Source organism: Stigmatopora argus, chromosome 9, assembly GCF_051989625.1.
Source record: "Stigmatopora argus isolate UIUO_Sarg chromosome 9, RoL_Sarg_1.0, whole genome shotgun sequence".
Classification (NCBI taxonomy): Eukaryota; Metazoa; Chordata; class Actinopteri; order Syngnathiformes; family Syngnathidae; genus Stigmatopora; species Stigmatopora argus.
Window position 1 is genome coordinate 14115234 of NC_135395.1, and position 18992 is coordinate 14134225.

The 18992-nt window shown below is 39.1% G+C and overlaps 5 protein-coding genes across 8 annotated transcripts in view; 3 read left to right on the top strand and 2 right to left on the bottom strand.

The window, feature by feature from the left end:
* Positions 1-397: 397 nt before the first annotated feature.
* cetn2 (centrin, EF-hand protein, 2) lies at positions 398-2713 on the top strand. Its single transcript, XM_077609615.1, has 5 exons — positions 398-626; positions 714-875; positions 1014-1142; positions 1328-1465; positions 1926-2713. Exons 1-5 carry the CDS (start codon positions 624-626, stop codon positions 2013-2015), a joined length of 522 nt encoding a protein of 173 aa, XP_077465741.1. The 5' UTR covers positions 398-623; the 3' UTR covers positions 2016-2713.
* Positions 1688-10489, bottom strand: gcna (germ cell nuclear acidic peptidase). Its single transcript, XM_077609610.1, has 13 exons — positions 8266-10489; positions 8065-8159; positions 7704-7881; positions 7550-7622; positions 7424-7488; positions 6882-6948; positions 6728-6798; positions 6256-6645; positions 5969-6122; positions 5239-5383; positions 4999-5134; positions 4480-4684; positions 1688-4409 (listed from the first exon to the last, which is right to left on the bottom strand). The coding sequence occupies exons 2-13, from the start codon at positions 8152-8154 to the stop codon at positions 4175-4177; spliced, it is 1809 nt and encodes a 602-aa protein (XP_077465736.1). The 5' UTR covers positions 8155-8159; positions 8266-10489; the 3' UTR covers positions 1688-4174.
* On the top strand, positions 8902-12080 carry LOC144082441 (serine/threonine-protein phosphatase 2A catalytic subunit beta isoform-like). 2 transcript variants are annotated; one of them, XM_077609613.1, is made up of 7 exons: positions 8913-9293; positions 9447-9656; positions 9766-9939; positions 10015-10104; positions 10931-11092; positions 11241-11359; positions 11458-12080. In XM_077609613.1, exons 1-7 carry the CDS (start codon positions 9156-9158, stop codon positions 11528-11530), a joined length of 966 nt encoding a protein of 321 aa, XP_077465739.1. In that variant the 5' UTR covers positions 8913-9155; the 3' UTR covers positions 11531-12080. The 2 variants fall into 2 exon arrangements, with proteins under 2 accessions (XP_077465740.1, XP_077465739.1); XM_077609614.1 differs by lacking the exon at positions 10015-10104 and having other exon boundaries at positions 8902-9293.
* Positions 11579-18992, bottom strand: part of LOC144082437 (copper-transporting ATPase 1-like) — a 34128-nt gene continuing 26714 nt past the window's right edge. Inside the window, exons 24-25 of one of the 2 annotated variants that reach the window (XR_013303247.1) lie at positions 15985-16123; positions 11579-11814 (exon numbers count right to left, since the gene is read on the bottom strand). The gene's annotated coding sequence lies outside the window, so the exon portion shown is untranslated. Of the gene's footprint in view, positions 11815-15663; positions 16124-18992 lie in introns of those variants that run through there. The other variant, XM_077609606.1, reaches the window with a different exon arrangement.
* Positions 12696-18046, top strand: sfxn1 (sideroflexin 1). 2 transcript variants are annotated; one of them, XM_077609612.1, is made up of 12 exons: positions 12696-12714; positions 13018-13126; positions 14540-14709; positions 14793-14963; positions 15501-15599; positions 15664-15739; positions 16019-16104; positions 16565-16692; positions 16760-16809; positions 16909-16958; positions 17557-17604; positions 17684-18046. In XM_077609612.1, exons 3-12 carry the CDS (start codon positions 14546-14548, stop codon positions 17778-17780), a joined length of 969 nt encoding a protein of 322 aa, XP_077465738.1. In that variant the 5' UTR covers positions 12696-12714; positions 13018-13126; positions 14540-14545; the 3' UTR covers positions 17781-18046. The 2 variants fall into 2 exon arrangements, with proteins under 2 accessions (XP_077465738.1, XP_077465737.1); XM_077609611.1 differs by lacking the exon at positions 12696-12714 and having other exon boundaries at positions 12971-13126.

The window sequence follows — 18992 nt, forward strand, 5'->3', positions numbered from 1 at the left end:
TTTGATAAACCGATCATCTTTCTTTTATTAATCACAATGAAAAGTTGAAAAAAATACCAAAGAGGGGCGTATTTATTGCTTTTGTTATGTAACAAAACGTTTGTATGCATTTGATCACAATAACAACAGGATTTAAGTTAAAGATAATCAAGATCTCATGCGTATTTTTATTCTTTTTTGGCGTTGTCTATGTATTTATATGGTATTCTTAATTTGTAGTTTTTGCACATCTTCCTGCATTTTTTAAACACTGGCCAATTGAGACTGTTCTCCATCCACTGCGCAACAACCAATAATCTTTTCCCCGAGTAGTATGTTTAATTTCTTCACCACAAACGTCCGTATCAACCTCTCGAATCAATTTCCTAACGTGTCGTCTTTTCCAGGCACAAAGGGTGAATAAAATAAACGCCTCCTCGCCAAACAACTGCCACACGGACTGTAGACATGCTAACATCGGAAAACGCTGTTTATTTACACATTTATCACCAGACTTAGGTTCTAAATAGTTTAGGTTCGATTGACGTGTGCATCTAATATAAAAATACTGCATATTACAGCTCTTTGCAAGACATATCCTAAGCCTGTAAATAAGGAGACTTGCTTGGCCAGATAGATATTAAATGGTAAGTATAAGAATAATTCACTGGACTAATATTTGATTGCATATATACATGGGAAGATTTGAAGACGCTTGTTTTCGTGTGTGCAAGGCGTGTGCCAAGAGGCCATCCTTGCAGGGGCCGGTGCCTCCCCCTCGTAAGAAGACCACCCCTAAACCTGAGCTGACTGAGGAGCAGAAGCAGGAGATCAGGGAGGCTTTTGAGCTTTTTGACACTGATGGCGCTGGATACATTGATGTGAAGGAACTCAAGGTAAATAGGGTTCAAACTGCTGGGTCACAACAGGACATAAGAATTGTACCCCAAAGAATGATGGTTTACTTGTAAAAAAGAAAAAAAGGAGGGGGGAAATGCTTTTTTTATTATAAATGAGCTTCTCCTATTTGCAAGGTTGCCATGAGAGCTTTGGGATTTGAACCAAAGAAGGAGGAAATCAAGAAGATGATTGGTGAAGTGGACAAGGATGGTACAGGGAAGATCTCCTTTGGCAATTTTTTCAGTGTCATGACACAAAAGATGGTAAATATACAAATATAAGAAATTAAAATCTTCCATGAATGCAAATTATTAGAAAAATTGCAAGTCCCATATAGAAAATACATCATTCATGAAGATTATTACGGAACTACAGGATTGAAAATTCACTGCTACTTAAATCAACATTTTGTAACAGGTTGTAATAAATGCTATTCATTTTATTAAAGGCCGAAAAGGATTCCAAAGAGGAGATACTGAAAGCTTTTCGTCTGTTTGACGACGACGAGACCGGTAGGATCTCGTTTAAGAATCTCAAGAGAGTCGCTAAGGAACTTGGAGAAAACCTCACTGATGAAGAGCTGCAGGTAGTGTATAATTGTGTTTTAGCAGAAGAAATCTGCACAAGTTTTACAAATAGTCATGCCTCTACATACTTAATTAATTGGGTTTTTTTTTTGTAAGTAGAGCCGTACTTAAATTCTCCAATTCATTCCACGGTTCTAAAAAAAAAAACCTACCAACTAAAAGCTTTAAGAATGATCAAGGTGTCCCAAGTTTGTCTGACAGATGTGAGAAACAGCAGAAAGGAGAGATAACAATTTAATTATATTACAATGAATAACAAGCATGCAAAAACATCTATTCGTGCCAAAGTAAAGAAGACAACGTTAGCACACAAACACATGCATCTACAAACAACTTCAAATTATGAATGGTCATTTGTATATAAAAGTGTGTAACCTGAAAATTTCGTATTTTGAGGCATTTGTAAGTAGAGGTACCGCTGTACTTTAAAAAAATCTATTCATCAATTCTTGTGTGAAGGAAATGATTGAGGAGGCCGACAGAGATGGCGATGGAGAAGTGAACCAGCAAGAGTTCCTAAGGATTATGAAGAAAACTTCTCTGTACTGATGGTAAAGCTTGGGTTTACACAGGTGTAGGACCGTAGTTATCCAGGTCATTGTGATCCGCAAAGGATTTTCTTATTATTGTTTTGTGTAAAGAGTGGAGGTGAATCGTGTTAAACCTCGCCAAAAAGACCAATACTGATTGGATGCTCTTGTTCTGGATGCTGCATACTTTTGTGAAGATTATATGGGCAGTTGTTCATTAGTGGCAAAAAAATGCCTGCTTCAATATGTTATTTGGAGCTCATTCCAGGATTATGTAAAGGGAAGGGTGAAGTGGAAAAAATTGATTCGCTGTGGCGACCCTTCACGGGACAAGTTGAGCATGTTGTAGTAGTACTAGTAGTCAGAGATCATTCCAAAGGATGCTATTTTGTTATAAACTATTTGCATCGTCTCTTCTAGATTGCATTGTTCGTCAATCGAACTGTTGCCTATTCAAAAGTGATCGGGTAGCCATGGATAAAATACTCCGGCTGCCATTGGCACGTAATTGTATAAACTGTACTGTCCAACCATGCGTCCCTATGTTTGAGATTGGACAAAAAGTGTGATGCTGAAATCACATGCAAACTCTTAATTGACCACCATTGTAGGTATTGCTATTTCTAGTTTTGCTGTGCTTTGTATTTTTCAATGTTTGTATATTGTATAGTTCATTTATTTATTTATAGTATGGATGAAAATAAATATCTCAAAGCATTGCTTGTGTTTTTTTAATTTCATTAAAAGGTTAGCTTGACACGCAAGTAGTTAGCACATGAGCCTCAGTGACAAGATATAGGTGTTTAAATCTTGACAGTAGCCTTCTGCGATTTCTTAGCATTTTTAAGCCAATGTTTGCATGAATTTTTGTTCTTCCAAATGACAAACATGCAATAGAATTCTGAAATATGTCCATTAAGTGGCAACATTGGTGTGAATAGCTATTTACAGTGTGATTGACTAGCAAGAAGTCAAACAATATCAGGCACAATTTACCCAGCGCTAACTTGACTAACACATACAGTGGTACCTCTACATACGAGCAGCTCTACCTACGAGATGTAACTAGAATTTAATTTTATGCCTGACTATTGAGAAATATTGATTAAGAAAGTTTTATAGGAGATGATTGGCAAACTCCAAAGACAATGGAATGTTACATTTGATAATAAGACTACTAGTTTGGGATATTTTGAATTTCAAAACAACTGAGGTTAATATGCAACGCAATACACATTGTTAAATGAATTGGGACTTGATTAGTATGCATTTTAAAAGTAATGGGCTTTAATTGCTCTAAAGCAGGGGTGTCAAACTCATTTCGCATCGTGGGCCACATACGGCCTAGGGAGATGTCAAGTGGGCCGGACCATTAAAATTAATGGAATGATGGAAAGAGTGCGCCCCTTAGCGGATAATCCACGAATTGCAGCGAATTAAAAATATTAATTCCATGTCTTTTATGCATTTTTTTCCACTTTCAAATTATCCTGCGGGCCTGATCGAACCTCCTTGGGGGCCGGTTCCGGCCCGCGGGCCGTATGTTTGACACCCCTGCTCTAAAGGATACAATTATGCTAAAAATATTGACCCTGACAAACAAGGGGTGGTTAAATTTTACTGGGTTCAATTCTATTCAGAATTATAAATGTGTGCATTTTGTTTCTGGATATTAATTGATGTGAATCTAAACTGTTACAGAGAACGGGAAAGCTGTTTTCCTGAGGAGAAAGCAGCCTGGTTCAATCCAATATCCTGTTTTTGGTGTTTTTTAAGAGGGTTGGAACGAATTAATTTGTTTTTAGTTCATTTCAATAGGAAACGTTCGTTCGAGTTACGAGAAGATCGACATACGATCTCAGTCCCGGAACGAATTAAGCTCGTATGTAGAGGTACCACTGTGTTAAGGAAAATTGCTAGAGAAAAAAAACTTTATCTTTAATGTTTTCATTTGGAACTTTCTTTTAAAAGATACATTTTGACCCAATAAAATTGAATCTAACAGTAAAAAAATCAATACACGGGTCATCTAGCTGCCATTCAAGTAGAAAACATCGCAACTTCATCCACAAACATTATTGAAACAATCAAATTTCCACTGAACAACACAATACCAACAGCCACATTATTGTGTTTTAATTGTGGTCATGTTGCAGTTTTCCACTTACCTTAGAAGTCTCAACTATTGATATCCAATTTAGTTTGAGCAGCAAAGTCTACACTGAGTTTCCTCATTACTTCCGCATGCTTTTGGTCAACTAGCTCCTGGCGTACCGACCCGTAATGCTCCTTCACGTATTTGGCGAAAGGCGTAGGAGGGCGAGGCTTGGATGACGTGAGCAGGACCAGTTTCCCTGTGCAGAGCGCGCAGGCAAACTTCTGGGTGTCCAAGGACTTGGAATGACGTCCGATCCTGCAGGCATCCACAGGAAATTATAGAAGGAACCAAGAAATACCATTTTCCCAAAAAAGATATTACATACGTGTTCTGACATTGGATGCATTTGTATTGGAATTTGTATTTGATGTCATAGCTGTGGCAGCGAGTCACCACGGGCAGCTCGGGGTGCACCAAGGTGGACTTGTGAGCGTACAGCTTCCAGTAGCGTCCGTGTCCGTCTCTCACGCCGTTGATCAGCCAGGTCGCAGCGTGGCACATCTCGTGGATGAGTGTGTCCCGGAGGCGATCTGTAGTTTAAGATCAAAAACTCAGAAAATTCAGAGAACTGTAGACCAGAGTCAAGTCAAGTCAAAGTCAAAAGCCTTTATTGTCATTATACAACAGCTGCGTATAACGAAATGAATGGTGCTACTCCACAAAGTGCGTGTTTCCCAATAAAAAAACATAAGTCATTTAAAAAGTCATGTCTGGGCAAAATATTGCACAATCTAAGATATTGCACATTGTTATTGCACACCCCAAAGTTATTGCAGTTATTTTTTTTGTTAATTATATATATTTATATGATATAGAATTATAAAATAAATTGGCAAACTTTCACCTGCAGAATCGCAGACTTTCTCGGACAGTTCAATGCGAGCGTAACGGTTGCCTCCACCTCGCTCCTGTCCAGTGACACAATAGCCTGCTGTTTTACGCATCTTTTTGTTCCAAGTCACTGACATATTTGTAGGGAGCTAGAAATGTCAGGCAAGAAATTAGGAGCAAGTTAACTATCACAAATGAGCATACTTTATCATTTAGAGAGGCAAAAAAATAGGGAACTCCACACAGTATGTACCTTCAAATCAAAAACACTGGTGTTGTACAAACTGTACAATTTGCTGGTAAGTTCTTCCTTTTTTTTCTTAAAATTGTAGCAATAACTGGCTGCTGGGTTTGACAGCGTCTCTAAGAAACAACCAGGAGTTTTGCACAATGACAATCTGGAAGAAAGACAAGGAAAATGACTGCAATGGAACAGTACTTCTTCAAGTGTGGTACAAAAGGAACTAGCTGTGCACAAGTGTCAAACTCAACAACCTTATCCACATCTTGCACCAATTGTTTGCATTACCTGCATCAAAAGATTGTCTGAATTGAATGTTCCAACAACTTTTTTTTAAATCCACTACAGTGAATTAATTAAGTCAAGTTCATCCGTATTGAAATTTAAATACAAAATAATCACATTTTTAAGAACACTTTCTTTTCAAATAATAGTATAGTAACAACTTTTAGATGTCATAAAAGAGATTGCACACAAAATTCACAGGAAAAAAGTGACTGAAAAACATTTTCCTTCACCGAAATAATATAACGGAAAATATGGCTTGGTTATCTGTGAATCAAAAACAGAACTATCTATTTTGAATATGCTTTTTTTTTTTACTTCACAGGGGGTCAAGTTAAATATAACCTTGTTAAAATATCAGTACACAATGAAATTTATCAACAACAACAACAAAAGTTTTCCTATGCATTAAGACTTTAATTTGAATATTTAATAATTAATTTAAAAATTGATGTACCTGCTGATTGGGCCATGTCTGGGCTCCGTTTGACTCACTGTTGGCTTCAGCTTAGTGGTTTTCCCAGGAGTCTTTGCAGCCAGAGTTTCGCTACCCAAGGATCTGGGTTTAACCCCCTGCTTTACAGGTGGTGGTGGTGACAAAAAATTCACTTCTGTATTTAAGAACAAGCAGATTTTAAACCACCGTCGCTCAGTCTTTATCTTTTACTCCACAGAATGTAACATACTGTCTCCTCTAAGTTTCACAATTCAGTCAATAACAAGCAAACATTTTTTTTACTGCACCTTTGTTTGTGATAGGTGAGCATGTAGTGGCAGCGAATACATTCTTCTTTCTTAGCCTATCCAGTAAAGACATGAACTCTTCTTCTGAATCGGACGAGTTATCCACCTTGGAAGGAGCGGAAAGCGTACGAGTCGACGAATGTAGCGATGAGGTGGTACGGTGGGGGGGCCGAGGTACGCTGAATGTTATTGCTGGGCTATTCTTTTTGTCGCCAGACACTGGTTTTGTCTTTTTAGTTTTGTTCAGAGACTTTGGCTTCGTGTGGGAAGTCCTCCAAAAAACACTATCATCCTCATCCTCACTATCACTGATTAACAATGAGGATGCACAGTCAGACAGTGGCCTCCTGATTTTGTTTAGTGCAGCTGGAGTACGGTTCTTATTTGACACTGGAAGAAAATAAAGAGGAAAGCAATCACAATTGTAGTGATTCACAATTCAACTCTAGACTGATTAAATTGATAGGAATACCTTTAGAAGAAGATTTTGGCGGAATGAAGTCATCTTCTGATAAGTCATCATCCACGATGAATTTTTTTAGGCTTGTGGGTGAAAATAGATTGCTTTTTAGAACACACCTGGGGCAACGGTATTATGAAATGCAAAATTAAATGAAAATAGTCACCTGTCCTCACTTTCACTCTCGGATATTTTCTGGGGTTTGCTAGTCGGAGTTTTCACGCGCTGCAGGACTAATAAACAAAAGTTAACATGAGTACGTCCCGCATGAAGCGGTAATGTTGAAGTAATGGATCTCATTAGTTCAGTTACCTTTACTTTGGTGTATAACTTGTACTACACACTCTAAGTAAGTACTGCTCTGTTGTATTTCACTTGGAAATAGAAAGATTTGCAGTTCACTCTTAAGCAAATAATATGTGCAAAATATATCATTTTAGTCATTTAATTTGGATTGGATTGTATTTAAATTTCTCGTCTTCAACATTAGAGAGGATTACAGTGCAGAAAATGAATGTAACATTTTTAAAAAGGTGCTATAAAATTGTGATCGTGTCCAAATAAAATAATAACTGCACTAATGTAATGATGTAAAAAAAAAAATAATAATAATTTGCCACTCATTTGCTGTTTACTTTTACCATTTTATAGTCATTACACCCAAACTAATGTATCAGGGAATGTAGTGTGCAGGAAAAGGCAACCTACATTTTTCAAAATCGCCACCATCATCATCATCATCATCCGAGCTCACGGCAAGAACACTTGGGATGCTAAGAAAAACATGTTAGAAGTGGTTTACAAAGTGAATTAATGAAAAATACTATATCTTACTGGTCTGTCTTCGCAGCACTGCAGGGTTTCTTTGAGGCAAGGTTAGGTTTAGGAGTAGCCCACCTGACAAGACCTAAGGAATGGAAATTCAAGGTATGCAAGGCACATTCAATTTAATGAGATCCAACTCAGTTCCAAGTGTTGTCCCACTTACATTGGTCAAATTCATCATCACTGGAGTCATTCCAATCAGTCTTTATGGATACTTTGCTCTTGATGCTCTGGTTCTCTTTGTCCTCCTCATCATCAGGTGAACAATAGATGGGTGACCCTGATTGGTTCCCAAATTGATCTTTACTTGGGGCATGACGACGTTGCTTCCCATTGTCATTCTTCAAGTGCAAAAATGATGAAAAATGGAAATACCTTATATTATTGTCTATCACTTTTCCTACATGTATGTTCTGCAAATTTACTGGTCGCGCAGGCTAGGTAATAGTGGAAAATGTGCATGCATTTCAGCCCCAAAATACTTCAATTTTGAACTGCAAGGAAATGCATTGCACACAACAAACCTTATTTTCTGTTCTTTCTTGTCTATTATTGCCACTCCAGTTTATCTTTTGGGCAACTCGTTCGAATAAATTGCGAGTTTCATCGTTCATTTTCCCTTCAAAAACAGAACAAGAAATCCAACCACTTAATATCACAATTACAGTGGAATTAAATATTGCAACAACAACAAGCTAAAACGGTAGTGCAGTTAGAATATTTACCTTGCAAAATGACCAGTTCGGTGACTTCCCTCGAACCTCGACGTTTAGAATACAACGAATTCGAATCTCGTAGACCGTAGACGAACCAATGAGGGCGAGTTTTATTATGCAGTGAAGAGCCAATCGTGGAAGGGTTTACACAAGGGGGTTTCTGAATTTTAGATATCCTATCGGTAAAACTAGATGACTGTTACTTACTGTGAGCCAACAGTCATCAATTATGGGCCTATATATTGTTAAATTTGCAAGCAATTTTCAAACATTTTGAAAGAACATCAGAGACGGAGTACATGAAGAAAATATTTTGCCTCAACATCCAGACTGAATCGTGGACAAGCTAATAATTTGTTTGTGATTCAAACAGTTTGTAAACCTGTCAAGCATACAGTATTTAAGTGGAGGTACTCCGGTTTCCTCCCACATTCCAAAGACATGCATGGTAGGTTTTTTGGACACTCTAAATTGCCCCTAGGTATGAGTGTGAGCGTGAATTGTTGTTTGTCTCCTTGTGCCCTGCGATTGGCTGGCCACCAATTCAGGGTGTCCCACGCCTCTGGCCCGAATTTAGCTGGGATACGCTCCAGCACCCCCCGCGACCATAGTGAGGATAAAGCGGTTCAGAAAATGAGATGAGATGAGAATCATATGTCACACCAAAAATTTGGCACCTAGGTATCAAGTCAGTGTTGCATAATTCTGTCCAGCAGAGGGCAGCCGAACGAAGAAAATTCTCACCTGAAACAAAGCATTGTGATTTAGAAATTTGATGATGTAAGAATACAAACTAAAGCGAACAATTCCCTTGAAGTCATGACGCATTTTCAATATTTCTCGAATAAACACACATTCACTCTGTTCTAACTTAGTCTGGCCTGCTAATTATTGTCCTCATGATTTTCCCTTGGGATTTGAAACAAGGCAGCAGCATGGATGACATGTCAGTCAACAAAGAGCTGGACATGTGGATCGAACAGCTCTATGAGTGCAGGCAGCTCAAGGAAAATCAAGTCCAAGAACTTTGTGAAAGGGTAAGACCTGCAGTGGGAAATAAAACACCTGAAACCAACATGGAAACGCATACTGGATGCTTGTCTAAGCCCCCAATGTACAGACATACTATATACTATACTCGTGCTCCATGATTGTATCGCGATTAATATGACTTTTGTCCTCTTATGAAGGCAAAGGAGATCTTGCAGAAGGAGTCCAACGTGCTGGAGTTGAGCTGTCCGGTAACAGTTTGTGGAGATGTTCACGGTCAATTTTATGACCTCATGGAGCTCTTTAAGATAGGTGGGAAGCCCCCAAATACCAATTATCTCTTCATGGGAGACTATGTGGATAGAGGCTATTATTCGGTGGAGACGGTGACGCTCCTTGTTTGTCTAAAGGTAATAGAAGAAAAACAACAACACGCAAGTACTATGATTTGACTTCTACCATACGTAGGTGGAGAGCGCCTCTAGGCAATTGGTTAAGCTGTCAACATTTGGCTCGCAGGTCAGGTTTCGGGAAAGGATAACCATTCTGAGAGGGAACCACGAGACGAGACAGCTCACGCATGTGTACGGCTTCTACGACGAGTGTTTGATGAAATATGGAAACAGCAACGTTTGGAAGTACTTTACTGATCTATTCGATTATCTGCCCCTGACTGCTCTGGTGGATAACCAGGTCAGAATTTTTTTGTACGAGATCCAGTTGAACCACTTTGAGGCTATGAATGTCAATGTGTTGGGTTTTTTTTAGATTCTGTGTCTTCATGGAGGATTGTCTCCCTCAATAGTCACTCTGGAAAACATTAGGGCGATAGACCGCTTGCAGGAAGTTCCTCATGAGGTATCAATGATATTACAGCTACAGTTACACATGATTTACTGCCTAACAAGTTGGTCATTGGCCTGCAAAACAATACTAAAACTAATTGAAACCATTTATAAGCAAGCTCTGAAAGTATTGGACTGAAAGCCAAAAACCACCACCACTGTCAGATTTTTTTTTTTTTAAAGACACAAAACTGGAACAATACTTAGTTGTCAAAATCCTCCAACACAAAGCTCCTCCTCAAGATTTTGTACAAAAAAATATTCCAACACATCAACAAGGGCTGGCTCTAGAGGTGACTGTGTAGTTACTTCAAAAAGTGCATTCTGCCAAAGCACCTTCTCTGTCCGTGCTGCACATACTCAATACCAATTACTCTCGTCTCTGAATCTCTTCGCCAATCATTTTACAGCCTGAATTTTAGACGAACAAAATTGCAATCACAACTCTGTCTAAAACTATGCTACGTGTGTGTGTCTTGTATATGTCATCGTTTATCTTCAACCTACACAAGGGGCTAAAGATGGAAATTAGCTCTTGGCTACAATCTTACATATTTACATATAAATGTTCATTAACATGAATATAAATATGTTCATTAATATGTCCCTTATTAAATAAATCAAACTCAAACAGTGGAATCCAGCTCATGGAGCATCTGGACATCTTTATGTGGCCACATTTTTTAAATGGACAAAAATAGTCATCTAAAAGGAAAAATGCTAGATTAAAAAAAAAAAAAAAAGTTTCATTTGAAATTATTTTTTTGGCCTGGCTTAGGCCCTGCAATGATTGCGCCCATGCAACTGAATAAACATGTTTATTTCCTGCTGTTTTTTAGGGTCCAATGTGCGATTTGTTATGGTCCGACCCAGATGATCACTACGGGTGGGACATTTCTCTCCGTGGAGCGGGCTACACTTTTGGCCAGGACATATCAGAGACTTTTAACCACGCAAACAGTCTTACTTTGATTTCAAGGGCTCACCAGATGGAGATGGAGGTACCTTTTGAAATCTGACTCATCAATTAAAAATGGCCATATTTAATCTTTGTCAAATCTTGTATTTTACTGGATTGTACATGCCGTGCAGAATAGTTTTTCTGTGACCAGAGAAAGGCGATTATGTAACCTAGACTTTTCATTTCAGGGCTTCAGCTGGTGTCATGACAAAAATGTCGTAACCATCTTTAGCGCACCGAATTATTGTTATCGATGTGGGAACAAGGCAGCAATCATGGAGCTTGAGGACACGCTAAAATGCTCCTTGTAAGTCCCTTTTAAGGTGTTTCTTTGGAATGGACGTTGAATTGTGGAGGGGAAAAATGTTTTTTTTTTCCAATATTTTTCCATTTTCTGCTTGTCAGTCAACAGTTTGACCCTGCCCCCCGCAAACAAAAGACCCATTTTTCCTGGCCAGCTCCAGACTACCTCCTCTGAAGATCTCAAGATGGCGAACGTTGATGAACGCATAACGGAAAAAAGCTACTTCGCCCACTGCACATTGAAATAAGTGGCTTTTCAAAAGAACTGTCAATTAGGACTTTTGCGTAAAAGCACTTAGGGTAGTGATGTATGATTATCAGATACCTGAAATGATTCTGTTCTTGGCGCTGGATTTTTTCCCTCCTTACACAGCAGTGTGCAAATGGGATCAATGGTGAATGTGACGTCGTGTTTTCCAGGCAGTAATGAAGCACAGATGCCGAGGAATACTTCACCGCCTAAGAGAACAAAAACACAATGACTGGTTGATACAGCACTGCATACCATTTAGTAGTAGTACTGTAAATTCCCAGATGTTATGACACTATGGCTGGTAGGGTCAATGTGACGGAGAGGCAAATACATACATGGAATGTCCAAAGTCAGACAGCCCATGTGGTACAGCCAGGAGTTTTTCATGTATTATAATCACTTAAAATTTATTTATTTATTTATTTTTGCTTGTGTTGAATTTTTGTGGTAAATAAATTTGCATTTAATTGAATGATCACTGCTTGGAAACCAAGACTTTCAAATCTACACAAGCATATGAATAACATGCTAAATACATGACATTTGAATCCAAAGGATTCATTTTCTGTACTGATTATCTTCAGCTTACGCAGGGGGGTGCTGGAGTTTATCCCAGCAAACTATGGGCACCAGGTGGGATACACTCTGAATTGGTGGTCAGCCAATCACTGGCACAATAAGACAAAACAACCATTCACTCACATCTAGGGACAATTTAGTGTTCTACCAGCCTACCATGCATGTTTTTCGAAGGTAGGTAGAGCACCCAAAGAAAAGCGAGAGAGGCAAGGGAAGAACATGCAAAGTCCACAAAGAAAGACCAGAACCCACCAGGGTTCGAACCCTCGACACCAGAACGGTGGAAAACGTGCTTACTGCTCGTTCACCGTGCTGCCCTATTTATAATTTGGTTTAGTTTTAATTAACATTCGATTAATAAAAGAGTGTAAAAGTATAATAAACGTTTATAGTAAAATAATTGTTAATATTTTTAAAAATGGCTAATATATATGTATTTTTAATTACCAAAAAAATAGTCACTTGCTCTAGAAAGGTTTAAAATCTTGAGCATCAACTTTACAATAATGTTCACTGTCCCTGAAAGGGTGAATATCGGTTTATTTCACATTTTTCCACTAGAAATTGTTTCTCTGAAAAATTGCAGCATTGAAAGAACGACAACCAAGTCCGCATGTGTGACGCTACCTGACCGGAAGTCGTTTAAAAAAATAAAAGTATCGCCGCGATCCTGACAAACGGGAAAACCAGATTATCTCCCAGGCGTGCTCGCAATTCAACTTAATTCGTTGCCTAACACACGTAACAAATAATTTCGACACGTTCATCTTCACATTGATCGGCTCATTTATTTCCACTCTTAAATTGTTGTCCGGCTATTTCCGGTGTAGGAGCGTGTCTGATGTGACCGAGTGTGTGCGCGGTGTTGCCTGCTCGCTAAATTAGCTGGCTGCAGCTTTTCAGGGACATTTCTCACGGAGCACCGGAGCCCTTATTGCTGTAAGTCATCTATTATTTCCTGTCCAAATTATTATTATTATTAATATTTTTTTATGTCAGGCGATCGGGATTAAGAAAGCGTGCGTGGTGTGAATGTGGCGCCTCCATACTAGTTGAATTCAACCCGCACAGCTGTCCGCATTGCCAAATTCATCTTTTTCTAGTTATGACAATTTTTTCCATACATTTTCCCACTGTAAGGACAATTTTGTGACAAGAACCGATCCAGATTGAACTGGTTTTGGTTCATCTTGTCAGTCGGTGTGTTTTTGCAGAGAGAGGGGGGAATGAATGGCCCATATAGGACCTTCTCAGAAATATGTGGGAAAAATAATAAAAATAATGATATTGATCGTGGGTAGGCAATCGGTGGTTAATGTGTAGCCACACGGGCCTGCTGTGATTGGCCGAGAGTGAGAGCACAAACGGGGGAGAGCTTGCAGATCAAAGTTCACCTTCTCCGGATCACCTTCATTAGCAATTAAAAGTATTGATTAACGTGGAGTGAGTCCTTTGCACGCTTTCATAAAAAGCAGAGCATTAAGTAAGAAAGGCCTTTTGATTGTGTGGGCAATCTGTCAACCCGTGACAGTTTAATTGAATAGGAGGAGAGCGGAAAAAGCCTCCCCGAAGCTCCACATTTGTCTTCGTGTGTCGGTCAATCCAGCCAGCAGCCATGTTTGGTGCAATTCCTCAGGGAGTTTCATCATCCTGCAGCAAATCCTGGCTCAGATCTTTTTAATTTGGGTGCAAAAAAATGGCTAAAAAGCAGATGAGACTGGGAGCCAGGGGCGTGCATGTCCACGGAACATGTTCATGCAGTGCAGGCCAGTTTTAACTGGCTGTGCATGTGCACACACGCACACACACACGCACACACACACACTGACACAAATTATAATGTTGCCACCCACATTTTAATATATACGGTGTAATGTGCACTGAATTTGGAGCTTGCATGGATTAATCATTGTCAATGGCGCTGAAAGAGTTAATATAGGTGTTTATGGTGCTGATTATCCACATTAACATTATTTTCTTTATAAAACACTTGGTCTACTAAAATATATATTGTTCAAATATGTAGCTATTTTTTAAATAAGAATATGATTTTTCTTTTTTTGTATATTTCATTTATATCAAAGTACTGAAAGTCACTTCAACATAGTTCTTTTACATCATAGCACCACTAGATGGTGCTAAAGTTGCGCTTAGCTTGGCATGAGACTAAAAACGAAATGTTCCAAAAGAAAAAAATAACAAGAAATTTCTGCATCTAAGGAGGCGTTTACTGTAATGTAAATCCTTCTTAGTCATAAATCTCCAAAACCGAAACCCCTATGTCAATTGTCATGTCAAATTATGACCACGGCCATTTTGTGACATCAGTTATACCAGATTTTCTTTCTCCAGATAAATATGGCTGCAGAGCTCTCCACGTCCATAAACATCAAAGAGCCCCGTTGGGACCAGGGCACATTTGTGGGCCGCGCCAAGCATTTCTTCACCGTCACCGACCCGCGGAACGTCCTCCTCACCAACGAACAACTAGAACGCGCGCACAAAATCATCACAGACTACAGGTAAGACAACTCCAGCTGCCAAAGCCATCATCGAACACAAAAAAAACTAGGGTTCAAATCCGTGTTTTTTGCCGACCTCCCAGAAAAGGTACAGTGTCCCCGGGGCTGACGGAAGATGAACTATGGCGAGCCAAATATGTCTTTGACTCCGCTTTTCATCCGGATACCGGAGAGAAGATGATCCTGATAGGCCGCATGTCAGCACAGGTTCCCATGAATATGACCATCACTGGATGCATGATGACATTTTACAAGTAAGCGCTCGTCGAAACTTGCAATTTACTCAAGCGCAGTAGATTTGCTGCTGATCACTAGAAATGTTTGGCCTCTACAAGACAATTGCCTCACCCTTTATCCTTGACCAGAACTTCACATTATGTAAGGTTTTATTTTCTTAAGCCTTCCCAAAATTCACTTTTTAGACAACCTGGAAGGAGGGCTCAAGATCACACTCACATTGTTCTTAATGGGACGGCCATTAATTACAATTGCTGTTCCTCTGTTATTCATAGACAGACCAGAATGAAATTTGGTCCGTATATTCTAGGGATGTAGACACATTGATCCTTGATTTTTTTTTCTCATCAAATAGTTGAATTAATTGTGGACTTATTGGCCTGTCCATTAGATGGCATTTGCACTCTTCAGGCATGATTTGCAAGTTTAAAAAACAATCTTGGGCTCACATTCAATTACAAGTAGAGCCACAGCAATCTTTCAAAACTTTGACCAAAAAGTCATTCATTTTTCAAGAAATAATTTCCTATTCTCATTCCTACCTTTTCCCGCAGGACCACTCCAGCCGTATTGTTCTGGCAGTGGATCAATCAGTCTTTCAACGCCATCGTGAACTACACCAACAGGAGCGGCGACGCCCCCATTACCGTCAGGTGCGACACCTGTCCCGAATCCTGCCCACTTATATACACGCTTATACGCTTCTTTCGTTTGCAGTCAGCTGGGCACGGCGTACGTATCTGCCACCACAGGGGCTGTCGCCACCGCTCTAGGATTAAACGCACTGACAAAGGTATCGCTTCATTTGACCCCATTCCACTTCTCATTTTAACGGGCCGACCTCAAGCGTTGGGCTAGTGCTGACATGATGTTTGCCGTGCTCAAATAGCCTCTTTGTCCGAGAGGAGGACAATTATTCACGGGGTCGTGCTCTGGAATCGGCGCCTCTCCGTGCCAGCGCTTTGTTATTCATGCTGATTTATGCTCGCGAAGCTTGAACGCGTACACCATTCCAGAGGCAAAACTTTGTTCCCTTACTTTGTTTGACGAAGCCTCTTCCGTCCCGCTGCAGCACGTCTCTCCTCTGATCGGACGCTTTGTTCCGTTCGCTGCCGTAGCCGCCGCAAACTGCATCAACATACCTCTGATGAGGCAAAGGTAAGGCTTGAGGTGTCACCTAAATGCAAAAAAAAAAAAAACAAGGGAGTCACTTAGTGCTGCGTGATATGATGATATACATACTGCATCAAGACCAGGATACTCCATTTGTTCCAAAAGTACTGGATTTAACAAAAAAAAATAATTTACGAGCTGTGTGAACACAAATAGTGACTGTTACTAAAGGGGTAAATCATTTTACCGCTAGTAAAACACAAATATTGCTTTTTACAAGTGGTCACCGCAAGGCATGCTGGGAATTCCAAAATCTTTGCAATGAGTTAATGGATGCATTCAGAATAATTAGAAATAGTGTTGTAGTTCAACTAAACAGAGCAAGACATGTAACACAAACAAATGTACACATGAGTTAATCACTAATTACAAATTTTATTAATATAATCCTAAAAATTAAACCATTCCCATGTACGAGTGACTAATCTGTACTCCTTGTTCTCAGAGAACTGAAACACGGCATTCCCATAACAGATGAGAATGATAACAGGATAGGAGAGTCGACCAAAGCGGCACAGCAGGCCATCTCTCAGGTTGTGGTCTCAAGGATCCTCATGGCCTCCCCAGGAATGGGTACTAAGATCTACGTGGAGTCACCAGACACATCCAAACAATGACTCTTCTTTCTCTTTCTTGACAGCCATCCCGCCCTTTTTAATGAACCACTTGGAAAAGAAGGCTTTTCTGAGGGTAAGCAATAAAAATGAACTAAATAGTCAGAAAATGCAGGACTTAAGGAATTTACTGCGTTTGTGACCCTTATGTTTTCCCCCTGTCTGTCCTTTTCAGAGGTTCCCATGGATGAGTGCACCAATTCAAGTCAGTCTAGTGGGATTCTGGTGAGTGGTCTCTATCAGTTTCCAATAAGTATTTTGATTGTGGAGGAATCAGTTAGTGCTGAAACGACCTCAACATTTTCCTAATCCTTTTTTTCCAAGTCTCACAATGGGTATAATTTGCTTGTATTTTTGGGGTTTAATTTTTCCTTTTAAAAAAGAAATTTCAATATTCATTCACTTTTCCTCATTGTTTGCTCTTACCTTATGTATGCTTTTTACTGTACTTTTTTTTTTTAAAAAGGATATCTAGTAAATAGTCTTTAAGGATCAAAAACATTTATCTATTTAAAAATGAAAGAGGGGAAAAACTGAATATCTTTTGTTTCATGTGGTATTAGATTTTTCATCCAGGACTATTTTATTTAAATGTTATATTCGTCCCGGCCACCTGGGCCTTGAGTTTGACATCTTATGACTCATGGCTGACTCATTTCTAGTCATGTGATGGGAACATTTCTGCAAGCAACAAAACAAATCTATTCACCTAACATTATTTTTTTCAACAAATCAACTCAAGTCAAGGCTTTATTCTGAAAAGCAGAATTTATCAAAATAAGCTAAGCCCAAATGACAGTGTTTCATTCATTTTCATTTGCAGCCTGGTGTTCGCCACTCCATTATGCTGCGCATTGTTCCCACAGAAGAGGTGAATAACACATCTTAAATTGAAGTAACATTAGAAAATAATAATAATAATAATAATAATACTTGCATGCATCCTCCAGTTCCATATCGGTTAGCCGTCTGGAGCCCGAACTGCAAGAAAAGATCCGGGTCAGCCACCCGGGCTTGGATAGAGTCTATTTCAACAAGGGTCTATGAGAGCAAAAGCCCACCACAGCGTCCATAAACCACCATGACCAGATCGTAGGCCCTCCTCATTCAGTGTGCCAAAGTTAAGTTTGCATCTTCTCATTTCACAAGAACAGTTGTTCTCGATCAATAGTTGGGAGTTTTATTTTCTTCAACAACTTTGTATCGGTGCAGGATTTTTTTCTCTAAAGATGGATTTTTAAAGAGTTCTGCTATTTTGCCAAATCCACCGTTGTCCTACAATCGCTCTATTTTTGCCAAAATGAATGACCATTAAGGGGGTGGGGGGTTACATCAACGAGAAGTCGGCGGCCATTAATAGTTCCACACGGTGCTCTTTGAATACTCTTAAAATCAATTTTTTCATTGCTTTTTTCCAGTTTGACAAACGAGAGCCAGTAATCACTCCTGACGACAGCTATTAGCGCTAAGCATACTTTTCAGCTTACTATATTTTCTCAGATTGTGGCTAAAAGGGTTAATTTAACGAACCACAACAAGCACTTACCGTCATGTTGGGCGCCCTTAATTTATGACACGTCTTTGATAGAATGATAGAAATAATTTCGAATGTAAATTAGTTGACGATGTAATGGCACCATTTATTTTAAACAACATCAACTCAACAAAATTGATACATTCATTTAATCAGTGATTGGCAGCAGCTGAAATGTCACCGAATGAAGTTTTGGGCAATGGCTAAGTCGCATAATGTATTTATGCTAACACCGCTAAAACAAGTTAGCAAAGAATACGCTATAAAATGGTCATTTAAAAATACTACCTGTCTTCTACACTTATTTTAAGTTTTAAAATTAATTTATCAGGTACTTTAAAGAAAGTAGTGACATTTAACATTTTATAATGATACTGTATGACTTATTTTATGTTATAATTTTAATTCCTTTATGAACCTAGCTAACCAGATACAGGGGGTCCTCAGTTTACAGTATAAAACATCATGTGGCACAAGAGTGACCTCATTCACAACCATGTGTAGTTTTTAACTTAATTGTTTAATACATGAAGTCTTTTCCTACAAATATTTACAGTATTTCTGAGTCTGTTAATAAATGTGCGTAGGTTAGGTCCAAACAAGGACAGAACTTACCTGACCCATGTAGGCATTAAAAATGGGTTTTAGATATCGCATTCTGCACAGCATATTGTGAAATGTTAAGAACCTTTATCAGTGTTAAATAAACTTTGACTGAAAGATGG